Here is a 21,332-nt window from a genome sequence, read left to right on the forward strand (position 1 = left end):
TTTCCCTAATTTTTAAGTAGGGGCTGAGTCTTCCATTCCACATTTAATTTCAACGGTGCCGAGCACGTTATAGCCAGTCAGCACTCAATTTAAGTACATACACATACACACACACACACACACACACATTTAATGAATACTACCTTTATATTTAGACTTTCCTGGATTAACATAAATGCCCCCAGAGCCCTGTCCATTGCTGCACAAAGAAACGTGGCAATATCAGACATGTTTTATGAAGTCTGGTGTCACTTAGGAATGGTTTAGGAAATCCAGCCAGCCGCACCTTGTAACTATTCCCGGGGCCCTCAGTGCTCCTCCGAGGCAGTGGTTCCCAAACCTGAACATGCAGAAGAATCACCTAAAGAGCTTGTTGACACAGTGGGGCCCAGAAAAGCTGACTCAGTAGTTGGGATGGAGCCCATAAGTCTACAGCTCTCCCAAGCTCACAGGTGAGGCCACCCCGGGATAGCCACTGTGCTCATCAGGGAAAGAGATTACTATCCTGAACACACAAAAAGCCTCACGGCCTTTTGGCAAAATTAATGCATTTATTGTCACTATAATCCATTATGTGAAAACACTTTACTAAATTTTCATTTACTAGAACTAGAGTACAGTTACAGACTTATGCTTGCATATCCCAAATACTCCATATCCCAACAGACGGACCCCCTATCTGGTAGTCTCTCTGGATCCTGATCTTATCTTTAAGATAAAAATCAAGTTATTATAAACAAGACTCCAACTTGATAAATCATAACATCAGCTATGACATGCAGTGATCATTTTTCACAATGGCTGGCTAACAAGTAACTAACTTCTATAAAACATTACCATTAACTTAGCAAACCTTAATCAGCTTAGCACAGAAATGCAGACACATGAATTCAGCCAAGGAAGGCAAAGTTGGAAAGCCACAAAGGCAAGTGGATTTTATTTTTTAGCTCTTCTTCCATATCACCAGCCCTTTTTAGGGGGTCAAAGTGAAGGCTACTATTTAAAAGAAACTTTGTTTCTGCCTATGATGTAACATGTTTGTCTTAGTTAAATGGGCACTGCTGCTCCCAGTAACAATGTTTATATAAACAACAAAATTATACAGAAGTAGTTGCCACTGAAAATCCATTGACCATATTTTACATTGTTATAGTTTCTAATAAGCATATAATTTAGAAGATCCCAACTTTTATTCAAGAGAGACAGTCCAGAAGCCACCCTGTTGTTGTACACCATTCTTTTCAGAATAGAGGCCAAAAGTAAAACCAACATGTTGCTACGGGAAGGTATTTACCAAAACAGCAAAACAGAGAAGACAAGTAAAATAGAAACGAGGTCCTTAAAATACGATTTTGCATTAAATGGAGTAAGGCCACAGTGACCTGATATGGCACGGGCACCAACACCACGGGTCCTCAGAGCAGAGGAGGCAGGAGTCCCTACTTAAACGTGTTCCCACCACCAGCAGCAGCCACGTGTCACCACACGCCCAGAGCAGGCTGGGCTCAAAGTTTAAAATCCCAGAGATACATGTTTAAGTGCTATCTCTTAACACCAGACTTCTTGAGGTTTATTGACCTTTCCAGAACATGGAAATAACAGTATAAATACATCTCATTAATAAGATACTGTTAATGGCGAATCTGTAGATCAGTGGATAATGACTTAACAATATTGCTATTCTTTCAAGCTCCTCTGTATCTTACATTCAAACTATATCCAATTACATCATTTTATACGCTCTTCTCTTTCAAGATTAAAGAAACTGAGAGTGGTGGTGAACAAACTGGCTTGACTGTTAGGCACAGGAAAATTTTCAGATGCCAAAGAAAACTGGTCACCTAGCTTTGAAAATGTAAAAGTCTGGAATTAATTAGAACAAAAACGGTCAGGCAGTTCAGTAAAAATTCTGTGTCTCACCGTTTTGTCTGTAGCACCACAAACCACTGAAGACGGATGGGTAGAATAGATATAATAAGGCTCATGTTCTGATAAAGTTTTCAAATAGTTATACAAAATTTGGACAATATACTAGACTTTTATTGCCTAGTAATAGGAATAATAAAATCATCAAATGTTAGGGCTGACAGGAGTCCACTTGTAACAACTCCGATAACCAACAACTATATAGCACTTCTACAGAGGTCAAAGTGCTGACCCACAGTTCTCAGTAATTCCCATAACTTTCCTAGGAATCATGGATGGGTGGTCCCACTATTCCTGGGAATATGAAGTACTGAAAGTCACAGAGGACTGGCTGATGTTGCTGGTGGCTGTTCTCTGGTCTCCTGGTGCCCATCACACAGCTCCAGATATTCCATTCCTGGTGATGGTGGTCACTTCCCCAGCAGGACAATTTAAACCTGGCTACTTGTGGGCTGATGCTAACAGTTAATGGAAGACTGAGAATGTCCCATAGGGAGTATCTATCAAGAAACTAAGAAGCCACAACCTCAGGCTGGGTCATTATCCTTCTGGATTAAAGCAATCCAGTACCCTCCCCTCCTATTCCTTCTAGATGGGGGTGTAAAAAAGCAGTCACTGGTCAGCATCCGCCCAGGTGAAAAGTAAGGTCATAACCACAGAGTTCAATGACAAATGAGGCAGCTCAACTCCATTATAAACCAAGGAGCTGTAAGTTGAGCTTCTCAGTTCAGGTTAAGCACAGTCCTTAGTTTTAGGAAATGTGAGTTTAAATTTTAAAATGGAATTATGGGGGTGGGTATGCCAGGCCACTGCCTCCTACTCCAAGAGCGTTGTGACACCATAGGGTAGACGCCTACCTCATATTAACAAAGAATTCAGTATCACGTTAAGGAATTTTGAAGGTAACTTAATCACAAAAGTAAACACTACATACTCCTCGCCACCTTTCTTAACTCTCCTAAAATTAAATTCTCAATGTGCATCAGCCAATAATAGGGCAGGGCACTGGGGCGCCTGGGTGGCTTAGTCAGGTAAGCATCTGCCTTTGGCTCAGGTCAGGCTCCCTGCTCAGTGAAGAGTCTACCTCTCCCTCTGCCCCTCCCCCCTGCTCATGTGCTCCCAGGCGCACGTGTGCGCGAGCTCCCACGCTCTCACAAACTCTGCCTCTCTCAGATAGATAGATAAATAAAATCTTTAAAAAATAAATAACTAAAATAGGGCAGGGCATTAACATGAAAGCTGGGTCTTGGGATTTCCAAAGAACTTTGATGTTTCAGGTATCTACATGTTATATCATTTTTATGTTATAGAAATGTACATGTTGTTAACAACTAAAGTAGTGACAAGGTCCAACTATTTTGTAGGCTGATTCTAAGTGGGTACTGCTTGGTGAGAGGGGAAAAGTAATCCTCTCTAACCACTTTCTTTCTTTTTTCTTTTCTTTTTATTTTTTTTACGATTATTTATTTATTTATTTAACAGAGAGAGCGAGCGAGCACAGGCAGGGAGACTGAGAGGAGAAGCAGGCTCCCCACTGAGCAGGGAGCCCAACTCAGGGGCCCTGGGATCACGCCCCGAGTCAGAGGCAGATGCTTAACTGACTGAGCCACCCAGGCGCCCCAACCATTTTCTTTTAAAGGCTGAGGAAACAGGCCCAGAAAGGTGTATGCAACTGCCTCAACTTCTAATAATCAGCTACTAAAAACATTTGTTTATATTTATATGGCTCTTAAATGTTATACTTAGTGTCTGCCAATATAAGTCAATGGTTTTAAATTCTGAACTGAAAACTTTGTTCCAAATTCCAGGTTGAAAATTATGTAAAAGTATATAGATATTAAAGGAAGAGCCCAGATCAACTAATATCCATCACAGAATTTCAGGAGCATGTAATGAAACCCCAGGTCTTTCTAAATGGCTCTTTCTGCCTCTGAAAGTAAGCCACTTCCTGCCCCCAGACCCACTTCCTGTCAGGCAGGACTGCATACAAAAAGCCGACAAACCAGTCCTGTTTGTAGTCATTATAACCAGAGAAAATCACAACCTCAGAGTTAGAAAGGAACTTTTTCTGAGCAGCCCCATTAAAAAGGTCAGTTCCCTCTACTTGAACACGGGGCTGGGAACATTTCATGCCGAGCCCTCGCCACTGCTCATGGGCTCAGGCTCGGCTTCTAGAAAGAGGGAACTGAGGCAGGAAGAAAGCTTTCCAGACATCTGACAAATGAAAGGGTCATCACTCTCACCCAAGTTTCATCTACTTGTGTTGCAGAGGCATACTGGGGGGGGGGGGGCATTTAAATCATATTCCTCATACCTACTAGCTGGGCATTTTAAAGAATGCACAGCTTTTTTGACAGTCTCTAGGTAGGAACCAACTTTACATTAGGAATGACGTATACTCTACATGTAGATTTAGTATGGGCACGAAACTAGCTACCATGCTTTGACATCTGACCTAGGAGAGGGGAAGAAACGATCAAAGAATGTAACATTCCACAAAAGAAACGATTTCTTTCCAGAAACACACATGCTGTCTACACCCTTCTTTTCTCCCCATTCCAAGGTCACTTTCTCTTCAGCTAATAGGCTTGTGAAGTCTTGATTCTGTAACATGTGATTTCAGTTTTGCTAGATGTGTCATACATACTTCAGCACCAATTTAGTTCACTGAAAAGGGAGGTTAATTATATCCACAAACTTAGGATCCCATAAAAGACAAAATGGACAGGGCTAAGATGGCTATCACCTGCTGCAATGATTTTTAATTCTAGGCTCATAAAATACAGGAAATTAAAGGCCTATAGATTAGACTTCACTACCCACCTGGAATGTACTGTTTTCTTTGTAAAGTTAGAAGTCTCTGAAGGGTTTTTCATTTCTAACCTGGTGGGGGGGAAAGCCTATCAAAGAATGGAAATGTCCAAGCAGTAAGATAAATCGTACCTTAAATCTTGTGCCGTTTCTTTGATAAATCTTTGTCCCTGGTTAAGATCACATGTGCTACTGGCTCAGTCCCTAGAGTATGCAACTCAACCTTGGGTTTGTGAGTTTGAGCCCCACGTTTGGGTGTAGAGATTTAAAAATAAAAAATCTTAAAAAAAAAAAAGATCACATGTATAGTAATATTTTGTGTTACATAACATTTCTCCTGTAATGCTGGCTTTTGCCATCTTCAAAAATAAGAGAGCAAGACCCTAACAGCTTTAAAAAAAAAAAATCCGGACTAAATCAGTAAGCTTACAAAAATTCGCTTACAGAAGCAAACTTCAACACTGAAAAGTTACTTTAAACCGCCCAGGGTTTCTGAAATTATACTAAGTTAAAAAAACAAAACAAAACAAACTCTTCTCAATTTATACTTGGTTGAGATCCAGTATGTCAGATCCAGGCAGCTCAGGTCTCCCTCTGGTGCCCCCGTCTGCGCCCCTCCCTCGCACCCACGGCCCCAGAGCGGAAGGCAAGCCAGCCTCCAAAGGGCTGCACAAAACTCCGCCCCAGAATGCCCCACGCTTTGTTATGCCCACTTCCAATTTTCAGCTCCGCAAAAGCTGCCATTGAGGCGATGACCTATTTCCAGTCAGGGCACGGGGGCACTGCATAACCACCGCCCCCCCCCCCCCCGTGGGAATACAGAGTTAACAGTGGAACTAGCTGGGAACAAACAGTTCTGTGTGTTTTCCAATCAACTGCATTTTGACTGGAGGTCCCCTTGAATAAAGAACGTATGTGGGAGGCGAGACGGTCCGATCTGGGGTTGTATCAGGCACTCATCTGATCAGAACACCAAAGCTCTCCCAAGAAACCACGTCCACTCAGGGATCCGTGCAAAGCAGTCGGCAGGACCCGGGAGGGCTCTCAGGCTCCAGATCCCAGGGCAGAGACGTCCCTTCCCACTTGCCCTCCCGTCACACTCAAGCGTTTGGCCATTTGGAAAATGACGGCATCTTTCCCTTTCACCCCTATAATGTGCTCTTAAAAAACAAACTCTCCTTTGTAAAATTTGGAACATTCACAAAAAAGTAGAGAGTACAGACACCCACCCCCACCCCGCCTGTACTTTCAGAACCCAGCTGGACGCCATTAACTTCCTAACATTCTTGATTCATCTATTTTTCCCACCAGTTTCTTTCTTTCTTTCTTTCTTTCTTTCTTTCTTTCTTTCTTTCTTTCTTTCTTTTCTTTCTTTCTTTCATTCATTCATTCATTCATTCATTCATGCTGGCATATTTTAGGCTGCCCTAGGATCATTTCAATGGCAAAAACTTCAGTATGTAGCTCTAAAGAACTCTGAATATGTGTGTGTATGTTATACACCCACCACACCACTATCATTTTAATACTTAAAATTCAGTCAATATTCAATTATCCCCCATTGTCTCAAAAAAATCTTTTTACAGTTAAATTGTTCAAATTGTGTCATGCCCTCTGCAGCCTTGTCATCACACAGTATTTCCAAACTGCCCTGTTTGGCCAGTTTCTTAACAAACATCAAGTTTTCCCCACCTTATCTCCCCATCTAAGTCCCACTTAAGAGTCTCACCCAAATAGCAATGTATTATGTAAGCAGGTACTTGAACAACAAGAAGCAACATTCGTAATTATTTAATCAAGGCAATGAAACACCTCAACAAAAATACTATACTAATATACATTATGCATTTTCATTAATAAGAGGTGGTTCCAATATTGTATTTATGTTCTAAGCTTTTACCAAGTGATTTGTGGTTCAATTTTCTCTTTAAAAACATAATGAACACAGCCAGATCTCCTCTAAGATGTATTTTACAGGAAATCTATACATGGAGTAATGGTGCAATAGCCAAAATATTATTCAAAAAAAATTAATTTCCCTGAATCTCAATGCCTGAGAAATGATGGAAAAATCTACGTGGGTATGGCAAATGATGATTTATCATCAAACCTATTTGAAAACAATTTCTTAGAGAAATACCTTGGGGCTCCCTGTCCAGTACAAGAGTGACTTACCAAACAACAACAAAACAGACAAAAGCAAACCACACTCTGCCCAGTCATAAGGTCGCTCTGCCCAGTCGTTTAACTCTTCACCCAACAAGGAGTAAGAGAATAAAAAGTACCTCTACCTCTGGGCAAAGCCTGGATGAAAACCAACAGCAGTGCTGCTATCACTCCCTGACTTTATGTTAGGGACTTGTTCACCAGTGTACTCCCAGGAGCTAAGAACCTGGCACACAGCAGGTACTCTATTTGTTAATGAACAAATGAATGTTAGAGAGGGATGGGGGTGATGTTCCATCTGGGAGCAAAAGGACAAGAAGGTAAATTCTATTGCATTAGGCTAAGTTAGAAAAAAGAATGCCCATCATGAGACAAAAGCTTTTAATCAGATTAGAATTTAGTAGTGCAAGTAGAGTCCCTCTACATGTATTCCATCCTCTGGGGTGACAGAGAGTCAGGAGCTTCGGTGCTGGGCTGTCCTGCCTGGCCTCAGCAGAACCTTTATGATAGATCCCCTGGACAGTGTTTTAGAGGTGAAGGGGCAGGCACAGGGAGGTTGAGAAGCTCGCCCCAGAATACCCTCTAAGAGGCAGGCATGTTCACATACCAATAAAGCAATAATTTAATCAAGCCAATAAAACAAGAACTGTAAGTTTGTTCTTGAAGCCGGTAGTGGTGTTTTACTTTTTTTTAACCGCTTTGCATCTCGCTTTATGGCTAGTAAAGAAAAAAAAAAAACTCAAAAAACTCAAAAAAAAAAAAAAAACCCCAAAAACAACAACAAAAAACAAAAGACCCCCACAAAAACAAACCTAAGTATCTAACACTGTTAAAGGTAGAATTAAGTTCTATTAAGTGAAATAAAGCAGGGTAGTAAAGAGTGGACAGTGAAGGGGGTTCTATTTTAGATGGAGCGGTCTAAATTAGGGATTGAATTATAAAGCCATCCAGTCAGAAATTCACACACAGACTACAGGTTGGTTAAAAGTTAATTTCAAATTGTCAGTGATAAAAAAAAAACAACTCATTTATGTAACCTTCTCCTTTCAACTCAAATATCAGATACAAATTGCTTTCTTTTACCATGCGCCAGAGATCTGTCATTATACAATGGCTTGGCAAGTGTGACACAAGATACTACCACTTTCTCTATAAAACAAAGACCTGCGCCAACACCAGCCTTGTTTAAAATATTACCTCAACACCAACCATGCCTGCTCCCAGGTGATGACAGCTTTCCCGATACCTGTCCAGGCTCATAGCCTGTGATGCACCTAATACTGGCTAGCAGATTATTTGTTCTTTGATTAGAAATTTTTAAAAATTGGAACAACTGGTGTGTATCTGCTTGGAAATATTATTAGCTTAGTCATAAAATATATATATGAAGATAACATATTTAACAGTAATTATTTTTATCCTAAAGCAGGGGTTCGTAAAATTTTTTTGTGATGGGCCACATAAATATTTTAGGCTTTGGGGGCCATTTGGGTGCCTGTTGCAAATTACTGTTCTTTTGTTTTAAACAACCCTTTAAAAATGTAAAATCCATTCCTAGCTGGCAGCCCCTACAAAAACTGGTCACAGCCAGATTTGGCCTTGGCCTATACCATCCTAAAGTAAAAACAATTATTTACAATAATATCTGATGACAATTTCTTGATATAGACACTCTAAAACTGACTTTCAGGCAAAAATAGAAAAAACAGAATGTGCAAAGTGTTTTCAAAGTCAACAAAAAGGTAAGCAAAATCTGCTATACTTGCTATTACAGTTTGATCTGCAGGCGAGATCTATTCCTTTCTGTTATCAATAAAAGCCGGGTCAAGGTCAGGAAATTTCCATTTTGCTTGTAAGGTTTGATTTGTCAAATACGTTACATTAAAAAGATCATTATTATGTTAATGAAGCTTCCATGTTGTTTGCACCAGTATCACCATTTACCTGTAGATACTTACGAGAGCCTAGAGGACGGACTGTGATTCACAATCAAAGGAAAATAGAACACATCACCGACTGCTGTTGCCTTAAATACCCCTCTCCTCTTGTGTACTGGTGACTCCTGGGCACCTACCTACCCAAGTATCTCACTGGCTGGGAAGCCTTCCCTAGCTCTCCAGGGCACTCTTAATCTTCTTCCCTATGCACCTCTATTATCATACTTATTATACTGCATTGTAATTCTTTGCTTACATATCTGACTCCCCTATTAGATTGAGAATCCCTTAATGACAACAATCTTACTAGAATGTAATGGCATAAAACAGGGCTTCGATGAATAAGGAAGGAACCAATATGACCTCCCAGGGAATTCTGACAACTAGAAGACATAGAGGATGAGAAAGAGATAGAGGTACAAGTGTTCCCTTTCACTAAATAACCCAAAACATTTCACACTGCTGTTTTTCTTAGGCCCAGTGACAAACTTTACCTGGTTAATAGCAACTTGGAAACTAAAACCCTTAGTTTTAGCTACCTGTTAAACTTAAATGTTTGTAAAGCAAGTTTCCAGGAAAAAAATGTACACAAGACATACACAAAGCAGACAGCATCTGGAGATAAATTATCTGGACTTCATAGGCACAAGCTTTGTCTGTTTATTTTATGTAGAATTCTCTTCACTTAAAAACTTTACTCCCATTTTATAGATAACAAAACTGAGGTTCTTAGAAGCTAGATGGCTTGCCAAAGTATAATACTAAATTATGAAACTATTCTTTACATGGCTTTGCATTTTTATTTGGGAAAATTATGTACATTATATATTAAGCATTTTTACTCAAAAGTCTCTAAGTCACATTATAGCATAATTTTTTTCCTAAAAAACAACACAACACAACTAGGGGTGCCTGGCTGGCTCAGTCAGAAGAGCGCATGACTCCTGATCTCAGGGTCCTGAGTTCGAGCCCCATGTTAGGTGTAGAGATTACTAAATAAAGAGCTTTATTCTTGGGGCACCTGTGTGGCTCAGTCAAGTGTCTGCCTTCAGCTCAAGTCATGGTCCCCGGGCTCCCTGCTCTGTGGGGGGTCTGCTTCTCCCTCTCCTTCTGCCCTTTCCCCGCTTGCTCTCTCTCAACTAAAATCTTAAAAAAAAAAAAAAAAGATTCTTTAGTTACAGGCACGAATGATACGTCTCTTAGAACGAAAATAATGCAACCTTCTGGTCTCTTCAATAAATATTTCGTATTAGTAGTGGCAACCACACATTTAAAGCTTACATTAAAAACTGGCGGTGGGCGCCTGGGTGGCTCTTGGGTTTCAGCTCAAGTTGTGATCTCAGGGTCATGAGACTGAGCCCCAAACTGGGGCTCTACGCTGGGAATAGAGCCTACCTTAAAAAAAAAAAAAAAAAAGCCAACAACAACAAAAAGCAAAACAAACTAAAAAACTAATTGGAGTGGTTTGGGACTCCCAAGTGTAGTTACCACTGAAATCAAATAAAATATAAAGGAATAACTCAAAATGCATTCACTGATTTTGAAAGCAGACTGTGAATTTTATTGCTTCGATTAGAGGTGAACTGTCTGAATACTCTAAGAAAGCAGGCATATACTGAATCATTCTAAGAATCTTCAAATTTTCAAAGATACCCAGAAGTTTAAGTAAAATAAAGAAAAATAATTATAATTCAATAGCAATATTGTTTTCCTTTCCTAAATTGTAAGTAATCGTAAACTGATTAAAATTTTTGTTACAGGGACGCCTGGGTGGCGCAGTCTTTAAGCGTCTGCCTTTGGCTCAGGGCGTGATCCCCGAGTCCTGGGATCGAGCCCCACATCAGGCTCTTCTGCTATGAGCCCGCTTCTTCCTCTCCCACTCCCCCTGCTGTGTTCCCTCTCTCGCTGGCTGTCTCTCTGTCAAATAAATAAACAAAATCTTAAAAAAAAATTTTTTTTTTGGTTACAAATCACATTACTACTTAAGACAGTAACTAACAAGAGAGGCCATTGTGGAAGGCCAGGAGAGAAACTGAGGAACGAGAAATGGGATCTCTTTCTTCCCTATTCAATGGAAAATGGCTGCCTTTTTCTCCCCTTCAAAAACAAAGACAGCCCAAATTTGAGAGCCCACTGGTCACTGCCAAATTAAGCTTTGCAACTGGACTCCTGCAGAGAGAAGTTCAAATCAGAGAGATTCAATTAGACATCTTAGCTCCTTGTCTTTCTGGAGTTTGATATCCATCCGGCTATCTTCTTTATCCCCACCAACAGCCACATTCCAAATATCAATGATGGCACCCATGGCATTTAAGCTGGAACTTTAAGAAGGCAACTGTATATCCACTCCCAAGACTGCAAGAACATTCTCCTGAATGAATGCTCTGGAATCACACTGGGTTTTGCTGCCCCCTAAACACACCACAGGCTCTGGTCTCTGCTCCCACACAACCACGAGTATCAACCCCATCAAGAGGGCCTCAGTGCACTGCTGGGGTTCCAAGGGAAAGAATATATAAACTGCTCCTTTCTTATGAAATCAGCAGTTCCCAAAGTCTGGGGGCACAATAGAACCATCTGGGGAGCTTACTGAAAGCACGAGTGCCCAGGCCTACCCAGCCACGGAGATGGAGATTGAGTAGTACTGTGAGGGACCCAGATAATTATATATGCCAATGTCTGAGAACATAGCACTAGATTAATCCTAACTTTTAACTTTGTGTGTGTAGTATGCACACACACCCAGAAGAAACATAAGCTGCTGGCTTACTTTTAGTTTATGTGGATTTAAAAAGTACTGTAGTTTAAGAAAAATACTGATTATATATATTTTAGGAGGCAGCAGTTATGATAATGAAAGAAGGCAAGGATTCCTTTCATCAATTACAGTCACAAATTTGTCAGCAAGTACAAACCAAACTCTCAACCCTTCCTCCCACACCTGGTCCTTTTCCAGGTTTCTTATCTCAGTGAATGGCACTACCATCCACCCAGTTATGCAACCCAGGCACCAGAAGTCAGTCAGCCTTACACTGCCCTCTGCCCCCGCACACCCAATCCATCACCAAGTCCTATCTAAGAGCTTCCAAACAAATCCACTTCTCTCCATTTGCATCACACTGCCTTGGTCCATGCTATTACCACCTCTCACCTGGGCTACTCCAACAGTCTACACCTGCACCTCACCTCCTCCCTCCTAGTGATTCTCAAGTTGCAGCTGCAGTGACCTTTCGAAAGCTGAATCTGATCAGGTCACTTCCATTCAAAATCCTTCAGTGCTTCCCCCTGAGCTAAGTCCTGAAAATGCCCTCTTATGGCCTACTAGGCTCTGCACAGCTGACTTCTGATTTTCCTCTCTAGCCATACTCATCCACATTGGGAACCCTGAATTCATCCTACCCCCTTCCACCACAGGACCTTTGCACAAGTTGTTCCCTGTGGCTGGTATGCTCCTTGCCTCCCTCCTTCACCAGACTGTAAATCCATGAGGACAGGAAATATTGCTGTGTCTGCTCATCTTGGGAGCCTCAACATCCAGCAGAGTAACACAAATGCCTGCTAAACTAATGGCTGAATGCACAAATAGACTCATTGTGCCTTACACGGACAGTGTGATGATGACAAATGACTAATCCCAGCCAGCACTTCTCACCACCACATGGGAAAATCCTAGCTATCTAATTCACCATCTCCCCATGGTCAAGAAGGAGGGATACACAGAAAACACATTCCACGTGTCCTCCTCAATTGAAGGGGGTGGTTTGGAAAATGTATCCGTATATTCGGTAAATCCTGTGCCTGTTAAAATATTTAATGGACATTAATTGTCTCATGTAACATTATGAATTAGGTACTGCCAGTGGCCCCATTTTATTGACAAGGAACCTGCAACAAGAAGCTAAGAAACAAGGACTTATTCCACACTGGGTATATGCCCAAGAGAAAAAAAAAAAAAAAATTAGTGGAAAAGGCTATGTAGTCCCAGAGAGGCAAAGTAATCTCAGAAATTATCTTAAAATTTTGGCACAGAGCAGAATTTTGAACATGCTCTCACAGTTTTCCTACTGAAGGGAAAAACGTGCTTTTATCTTAGCAACTTCCACATCAAAACTTTAGAAATGAATAGTTACAGCACCTGCCAGTGCCCCTTAAGGCAGTTCAGCACTAAACTCAGAAAAGATTTAAGAGAGCTTGGCCTTGCATCATTCTGAAGCTTGACTGCTGTGGTTTTCCTTTCTACCACCCTATGCCTCCTTCCTATCACGATGAAGAAAGCCAAGTGTGATGATAAGAAAGGAGGAAGGGGGACCGCAGGTCACCCTAGGCTGAACCACAGGCATAAGGACTGCTTCCTGAGCCAGTTCCCTGGACAAACCCCTATGCCTCTTCCCAGATGAGAAGGACCCGCAAGGCCAAACAATCAGCTGAGCAGAGGGTGTGGTGTCTTCTAGACCTCAAACCATCCTCCTTGGAAGTGTACAAGTCACACATGTGTAGAGCCCCAAAGCAGCTGTGGGAAAAGCAAAACCAGACAACAGTACCTCCCTTGGAGTGCCCAGGCTGATCAAATCCTACCCACAGCCCTCGAGCAAGACTCAGCTGAAGGGTAACTTCTCAATAAAGTCCACCCATTTACCCCATTGGATGGTTTTCCTCCTAATTGTGTTGCACTTGACCTAAGCCTCTTTCCCTCTTTGGTGGCAGACTGTTCCAGCTTCTATTTCAGCATTCGCATGTGTCCAGGCTCGGGTTCCAGACTCTAAGACCCCCGAAGACACGCCTGATCTCACCCATCCATGCCTTACACACCCAGCTTGCAGGACAGATGCTTGCTGAATGAGTGAACACTCAGTCTAACAAGTGGTAATTCAAGAAGCAATATTAAGAGAAAAAGCAACAAATATTACTTCATACTGTGTTATAAAGTTGTCCACTGACACAGTTTAGATTATCAATCATAAATACTTTCCCTGCTGAATTCAAGGGATCAGGTAGAAGCCCAAAACCCCAACCATTCAAATGTATCTACCTTTATACATACAATTAAAATATACCTGCCGTAAGAAATAAAGAGAGCCTTAAAAAGGGAAGAAATTCTAACACATCTACAACATGGATGAACCTTGAGGACATTATACTAAGTGAAATGAGCCAGTCTCAAAAGGACACATACTGGGCGATTCCACTTATATGAGGGACCTAGAGTAGTCAAAGTCTTAGAGACAGGAAGTGTAAGGGTGGGTGCCAGGGGCTGGGGAGTTAGTGTTTAATGGGTAGAGAGTTTCAGTTTCAAAAGATGAAAAAGTTTAGAGATGGGTGGTGGTGGTAATGTACTTAATGCCACTGAACTGTACACTTAAAAATGGTTAAGATAGTAAATTGTATGTTATGTATAATTTACTACAGTAAAAATAAATTACAGTTCATTTTGAGAAATGAGAAAGAAAAGCAGTGACAGGAAACTGGTTTACTGCCTTTTTTCAGGGTGGTATCTTAAAAGCTGAACTCTGCTTTTCTTTTAGTGAAATAGAGAAAACCATACCTACGGTAATGTCTTGACTGCCGCTCTGCAAAAGGCTGTATCGGGCTGTGCCCTGAGCGACTGGCTGCCTTTACACTAGTTTTACATCACAGGCATTGTAAAGCCTGGGTGCCTTGTGCAAGTTTGAAACGAAAGAAATTTTGTGTAGGAAAAAATTTTCTGCATCACGAACGAATCATTTTAATTATGTAGTTTAGACAAAAACTATATTGGGTTCTGAATCTGACAGCATATTAACACAGAAATGTATTTAACTTAACAGTAAAGACTTGATTAATCAAGAACTCCTTTTGGAGAATCTATGATTTACTGGTAGCAAATGCAGTAGCACTGACTACAGCACTAACTTGGTTGAAAAACTAGAATTCTGAATGTATCTTTTATTGCAATTTTTAATGAACCCAGGTATTTTCTCCATCATGATTCAGAGCGATTAAAAAATATGAAATCCTCTCCCCAACATCTAGTCACAGTTCACCTGTGTCAAAGCAGGTAAATACATACAACTTTCCAAGAAATGCTGGTCACAAAGAACCTGCCTTGTTCCCACCACTGAAATGAAAGTGTATCCCCCAGGCCTGGCCAGCAATGGAACCCTGAGAGCAACATGATCAGATGCAGGGGACAGAGGTGCAGGTGCCGGCCCTTGAGTCAGCTGACGTTTATGATGTGGCCCAGGAGCGCACGAGCAGAGGCAGGGCAGCCTTCCTTCATCTGCAATTCAAGTCCACGACTCAACTTCGAAATAGGAATCCTGCTGCCACCAGCAAATTCCCGGGTTAACAGAGCACAGCTTCCCAGGCCTGGCGTAAAACGGGCTGGAAAGAAGCTGCCCGCCAGAACGACGGAGCCCCCTAACCTGGAGGCCCTTTAAGCATCAAAGGAAGATTTGGGGCGCATTTGGTTCCGACACATGAAAGGACTGAGTTGATGGGCGTCGTCGGAAGCCACCTGACTCTCCCGTCATTTGGACAACTTTTCTTATTAAGAAACTTCCAAGTTGCATTAGAAGACACTTTTCAAGCAGACCGAACTTTCTTTTACAAAAGACCAGAAACTACTGGGGCGGGGAGGGGGCGCTCACAAACAAAAAGACCGTAGAGAGAAAAGCAGCCGCGGTCGTTTTCTTCCAGAGTTCCACAAAAGGACCAATGACCCAGTGGGGAGCCCATTCCCGCCCTCCCGCCGTCGACAAAAGAACCCCGTCCCACACAGAAGCGCCCCAACACGTCGCCCTGGTATCGCCGCTGGAAAAGAACGCCTGAAGCATCCCACCGGCCCCGACGCCGGCTACTTACTGGTTTCGGCATTTTCGGTTCCTGACGGGTTTTCCTCAGTCCCCTGGAAACACGACTCGGCCGCAGCAGCTGAGACCGCTCTCCGGACCTGGAGGCAGAGGAAAGCCCTTCAGAGCGCACAGCAGCCCGCCGCCTCCTCCCGCCGCCGGGCCCGACACTCGGCGCCCGCCCCGCGCGCCGCTGCTTAAGAACCGGCCGGGCGGGCGCCGGCGTGAGTCACCGCCCAACCTGCAATTACTGCGGGCCGGGCGGGCCCTGCGGGGAGGGGGCCCGGCCGCGCGGGGGAGGGGGCGCGGGGGAGACGTGGGCGGCGGGGAGGGGGGGCGCGGGGCCCCGTTCGGGGACGCGGAAGCGGGCGGGGCGGTACGCCGAGGTACTCCTCGGACTTCCAGGAAGCCAGCCGGGAGCCGGCAGACACCAAGTTTCACTTTGTGAAGCAACCGTTTGCCCCAGGGCTGAAACCGCAACCGTCAAGCCTTTGAGAAATACTTTTAAAAAATGGTCCCCGCCCTGGAGGGGCCAGAGTGCCACGGACCGAGCGAGGCGGGAGGGGCGCGGGCAGGACGCGCGCCCACGCGGCCCGGGCTCCGCGGACACTTCGGGAGGGGCATCCCAGGGGACAGAGTCGAAAGAGGAAGGTCTGGAGCAGCAGGGGCGGCCACACCGGTAGGTTCAGCTTTACCTGCCGCTCATTTGGGCCAAAAGAGAGAACCAAGCGCCAAGGGCCAGACGGGGACGCCACCAGCCCGGGACCCGGGGACCCCGAGTCTGGCGGACGGCAGGGCGAGCCCGGCTCTTCCCGGGGACCACCGGCTCCGGGCTCGCGCAGACGGCCCCCTCCCCCGCCGCCGGGCCGGCCCCGCCACACCTGTCGTCGAATCCCGGCCGCTGTCCCCCCCCCCTCGGGGCGCGAACCCCTCGGCCCGGGTCCTCCGCCCGCCGACCCCGGTCGCGCGCCACGCTCACCCGCGGCGCCTGCAAAGGACCGCTGCGCTCCCGGCTGTCTGTGAGTCGGTGCAGTGCGCCCGCGGCCCGCGCTCCCAAGAGTCCTCGGCGGGGCGGGGTCCCGGGGCCGCGCCCCTGACCGCCCCGCCCGCCAGACCTGCGAGGTGCTCCCGGCGCGCAAGATGGCTGCGGCCTCTGCCGGCGCCCTGGGGCGCCCCCCGCCACGCCACGCCCACCCCGCGGGGCGCCCCCCGCCCGGTAGCCCAGCCCCACTCCACCCCACCCCACCCCGCCCGGCGTCCGCCGAGGGTCACGGAGACCCAGGTGGGCGCGTCTCCCGCCTCCTCTCGTTGCAAAGACCTTTCCCTGTTCGCCCCCGTCCCCTTGCCCTTGCGGAGCACTTTGCCGAATTTGGTTCAACTGCTGATTGCAGATGTAAGGTGTGCGATCGTATGCGCCACAGTGGACCGAGGGAAATAAAAAAGTGTAAAGAAACCTGGAGGAGCCGGAGGCCACAGTAGGGGTGCCCCCGTAGTCAGGTCATTTTGTAGTCCTTGCGCCGCGACGAGGCCGGGTTCTCAGAACCCCGGGGCCGCTGTGTCTCGGCGCACGTGGTCGGAGCCCCTGCCTTCGGTTTCTGTTGAGAAGGACACAAGCACAGAAAACGCTCCACGGCTGAAGGCTCTACTTAAAGGACACATTGTGGTTTAGTTTGACTTGCCTAACTCAAAACTATGGTAAAATCTCCAAAGGCAGAGATTCTGGGAAATGTTTTAAATAATTTCTGCAAATGGTTCGCAAGAGGAATTTTTAAAAACCCACAAAACACATGTACTTCGGTGGCCAGTAGGATTTGTTGCATGGTGATTAAGACAGCTAACTCTAGGGCAGTGGTTCTCAAGCATGCTTCGCAGACTAGCAGCCAGCGGACGTCACCTGTGAACTTGCAGAAATGGAAATTCACAGGTATCGCCCCCGGAATCAGAAACTCGGGCCAGGGCCCAGCAGTCTGTATCTTCCTGAGCTCCAGGTGGTTGTGATGCCGGCTAATGCTTGAGACCAAAGCGTCTCCTGAACTCCTTTCCTGGGCTCACCGCTAACTCCCTACTTGAGAGAGTAGTTTAACTAGCTTGTGCTTTCACATCTGTGAAATGGCATAATGACGGCACCTACTTCACGGGGTCATTATGAGGATTAGAGGGAGTATATGTAAGATGTCTAGAACAATGCGTAAACCTCTCCTGGTACAGAGAGTAACCAGTGACTTTGGGCAAAGCAACAAATAAGACTCAGTTTCCCTATGTGTCTAGCAGCACCTCCTAAATGGGTTTGTAGGGATTAAATGAGATAATGCATGCAAAGTGCTTAGCACAGTGTGGGCCTCCTAGTATAATGCCTCACCTGTCCCAGGGACAGACCACTGATGGGGTAACCCTTGTCAGTAGGCCCCCGTGCCGCTCTCTCGGCTGCAGATCCACAGCACTGCTGAGGTCCAGGTGAGGCCCGAGGGCTTTTTCTGTATTCTGACAAGTGTGTTCCTTCTAAAAGACTTTCTTTTATATTAAAATGGAGGTGTGAGGGTAACTGCAGTAGGAAGACTCTCTGAAAAGATATTAAATAACCTACGGTGGTTCGGTTCGGATGGGCTCTGTCACTGCTAGCACACTCTCTCTACCTCCTTATCACTGCCCAGAGCCTCATTAGCCAGTTTTGGTCCCCAACTCTTCTGATAATGTATGCCTCTAATCTAATTTTTTAAGATCCTACCCAGTTTATAGCACACTGTCTAAAATAGCAGTGGCCCAAGACCTCCTGGAGCATTTCTGAACTTTACCCCTCAGGGGAATGCTTAAAAATGAACTGGCCTGTGGCAGTGCGGTCAAAATGAAAAGCTCGCATTCTTACAACATGTGAATCTTCAGTTATCTCAAAAGGCTTAATGAAAAGAAAAGATCACAAGTTTCAGGAGCAAGTAGAGCTAAGTCTGAATTCTGGATCCAATATCGACATGCTGATCCTTCTGGGCAAGTCTCTTAAAGTGACTGAGCTCCCACCTCTTCGTCTGTAGAATGGACATTATATATATTTCACGGTGTTCTTGTGTCACTGAGTCATATAACGGAGCATTTAATTTTGACTTATAGGCACACTTTCTCGTGTCAGTTCAACTAGTATAGAGACACAGTTTGCATATGCGGTCCTCTGTCTTACAGTAAGTATCGTACTCACATGCTACTCTACAGGGTTTTCTTCACCTACGAAAACATTTGTGTTGTATCTTATGAGTGTTTTAATGGGATTTACCAGGGTTAATTTATTTTCACCTGACATTGGGACTTAAACCCCTCCTTTGCCCCCTCCCCACCCCCTAACACACACAGAAGACTGAATTCCAAGGCATCTATGAGAATTGCTTAGGACAGTGTACTGAAGCTTCAGTGTGCATTGGAATCGCTCAAGTAGCCCCCTCTAGGAATCACAGGCCAGTAAGGCTCAGGTGAACCCTGGGATCCATGGCTTTAACAAGTCCCCAGGTGAGTGATATATACCAAAATTTGAGAACAGCTGACTCAGGGTGGGTCGGATCCTGACAAATATCACTTGCCTCTCCATTGAGGCTTCTTTTGTGAAGTGATCCCCATGTATTTGTAAGTCATGATTTTGTTCACGGTTGATAATCAATGTCATGGAAGGAAGTAAGAAAACCTGGAGCCAGGAGTCTTGGATACCTTTCCCTGCCCTCATTTAACCTAGCTATCACCTTGCACGACTCCCTCCCTCCTCATTCAGGGTTTCCATTTTTCAGCTAGAGGAGGGAATACAAATGTCTCCCCATGAACCTGGTGAAAGGCTGTTGGTAAATTGCTTGGAGTTTTTCAGGCAAGGTTATAGTAAAGTGAGTTAGGGCGGCTCTCCTGGTGGCTTTAGACAGGGCAGCAAGGACAAGAACACCCAGGTCCCCTGAGGGCAGCCTTCCTGTGAGATCACCCCTGAGCCAGTCTCCACACTGGTGCCAGGTTATCTCAACCAATAAAAAAAAAAAAGTTCACAAATAGTATGATGGTCTCTAGCTGCTCTCACTTCAGCAGAGAAAAGGCAACAGGGAAATACACAGGGTACCCTTGGCCAAACAAGGATTGGGGTGATTTTTCAGGACTCAGTAACCTTGTGTGAAAATTCAGGACAGTGGGTGAAAGTACAAAGTATGATTAAGAACTCAGATGGCCAGACTGGTGGCCACTGCCTTATGTCTAGAAATAATGTTGAAGGGTCTTCGCAGGACAATAAGCTAGGAGCCTCTTGGTACTGTGTTGATGGTACAGCTTATATAATTTGGGGCCAATAATAATTCTGGCCACTTGGTGTTCTATTTTAAAGGTTCCTTGGCTTATTTAAAAATTTGCATAAATAACCTTACGAGTTTTTATGTAGAAGAGTATTAATGACCATGCAACTTTTCAACTAGTAAACTCCCTAAAGACACATAGCTTCTTTTATCATTTTTCTTATCTCTGACCATTTTATGAGTTTTTTTTTAATTCCAGCTTAAAAGTAGTACAATGTGGTAGTGGACAGGACCTCAAATATCATGTATTCCATTACCCACATTTCACAGAGGAAACAGCCCTACAGAAATTAAATTGTCCACACTCCTGCACCCAGACTTCTCTTGTCACTTTCATCTTGCTAAATCCAGGGGCCAAACTTCTCTGCCTCATCTTATCCTCCTAAGCAGCCTTCTGCACAGGGAAAACTCCCTGGGAGCATTGTTCTTAGGGTTCGTTTTTACCTCTGTCCCCTCTCCACTACCCTCTCCCCAACTTCCTACCGGGGCCTTAGCCACTCACTTCCTAGGTCCTGTCATCTGATCCCAAGGCTTACATAACTTTTCCAGCCCTGACCTCTCCCCTGAGCAACAACTTTACACTTGGTATCTCCAGTACTCTTGATCTTTCGAAAACTGCCCTTCTCTCAACCTTCTCCTCAACAAACAGCAAGACCAGCCAAGCCCTGTTGCTTGGTCCCAAACCTAGAAGTCAGCCTGAGTTCCTCTCTATCCCTTGACACCGCCCCCCCCATTCATCCCTCCTGTCTCTTGTACCCAATCCAGCCGACCTACTAGCCCCTTTTCAGAGCGTTATCAAGTCAAGTCACACCCTAGCCAGTGGGTTTTAGCACAACCGTCCCACCCCTTCCTTCGCCCCGCCAGGTCACCTCCCGCTTGCTTCTCCACCTGCATCTGTGGTCAGTCTCTCTGGTGCTGTGCTCCGTCCTCTCCAGCTGCCCAGCCTTTCTGTTCTGTGAATGCATCAACCCTGTTCCTGGCTTAGGGACCTCGCACGTGATGCTCTCTCTGCCTAGAATGCCCTTCCCCCGTCTCTGCCAGCCGGACCTTTATTCAAATACTGCTTTCCCTGAGAGCTCTTCCCAAATTTCTCACAGGAAGTCCCACCTCCCCAGTCACTCCCTGCTCCTTCACCTGATTTCCTGTGTTCAGGGCACTTAACACTCTCTGCTCTGCCTTGCTGGTCTGTGTCTTTATTTTCTGTCTTGCCTACAAGAATCGTTCATCGCTATGCCCTCAGCAGCTAGGACAGGGCCTGGCACCTAGTAGATGTTCAATGTATACTTGTTGAATGAACAAACGAATGAACACTGCTAGTTAGTACTGAAGCCAGTGTAGTCAGATTAGTTTTCTTTCCAGCA

At 44.8% G+C, this 21,332-nt stretch overlaps 1 protein-coding gene across 1 annotated transcript in view; it reads right to left on the reverse strand.

Moving 5' to 3' along the window:
- Nucleotides 1-16,795, reverse strand: part of EZR (ezrin) — a 49,488-nt gene extending 32,693 nt beyond the window's left edge. Inside the window, exons 1-2 of the mRNA XM_040628015.1 lie at nucleotides 16,647-16,795; nucleotides 15,681-15,768 (exon numbers count right to left, since the gene is read on the reverse strand). Coding sequence (XP_040483949.1) covers nucleotides 15,681-15,692 — 12 coding nt within the window. The 5' untranslated portion in view covers nucleotides 15,693-15,768; nucleotides 16,647-16,795. The remainder of the gene's footprint in view (nucleotides 1-15,680; nucleotides 15,769-16,646) is intronic.
- Nucleotides 16,796-21,332: the final 4,537 nt, after the last annotated feature.

The sequence above is a fragment of the Ursus maritimus genome, unplaced genomic scaffold, assembly GCF_017311325.1.
Source record: "Ursus maritimus isolate PB19 unplaced genomic scaffold, ASM1731132v1 scaffold_13, whole genome shotgun sequence".
Lineage (NCBI taxonomy): Eukaryota > Metazoa > Chordata > Mammalia > Carnivora > Ursidae > Ursus > Ursus maritimus.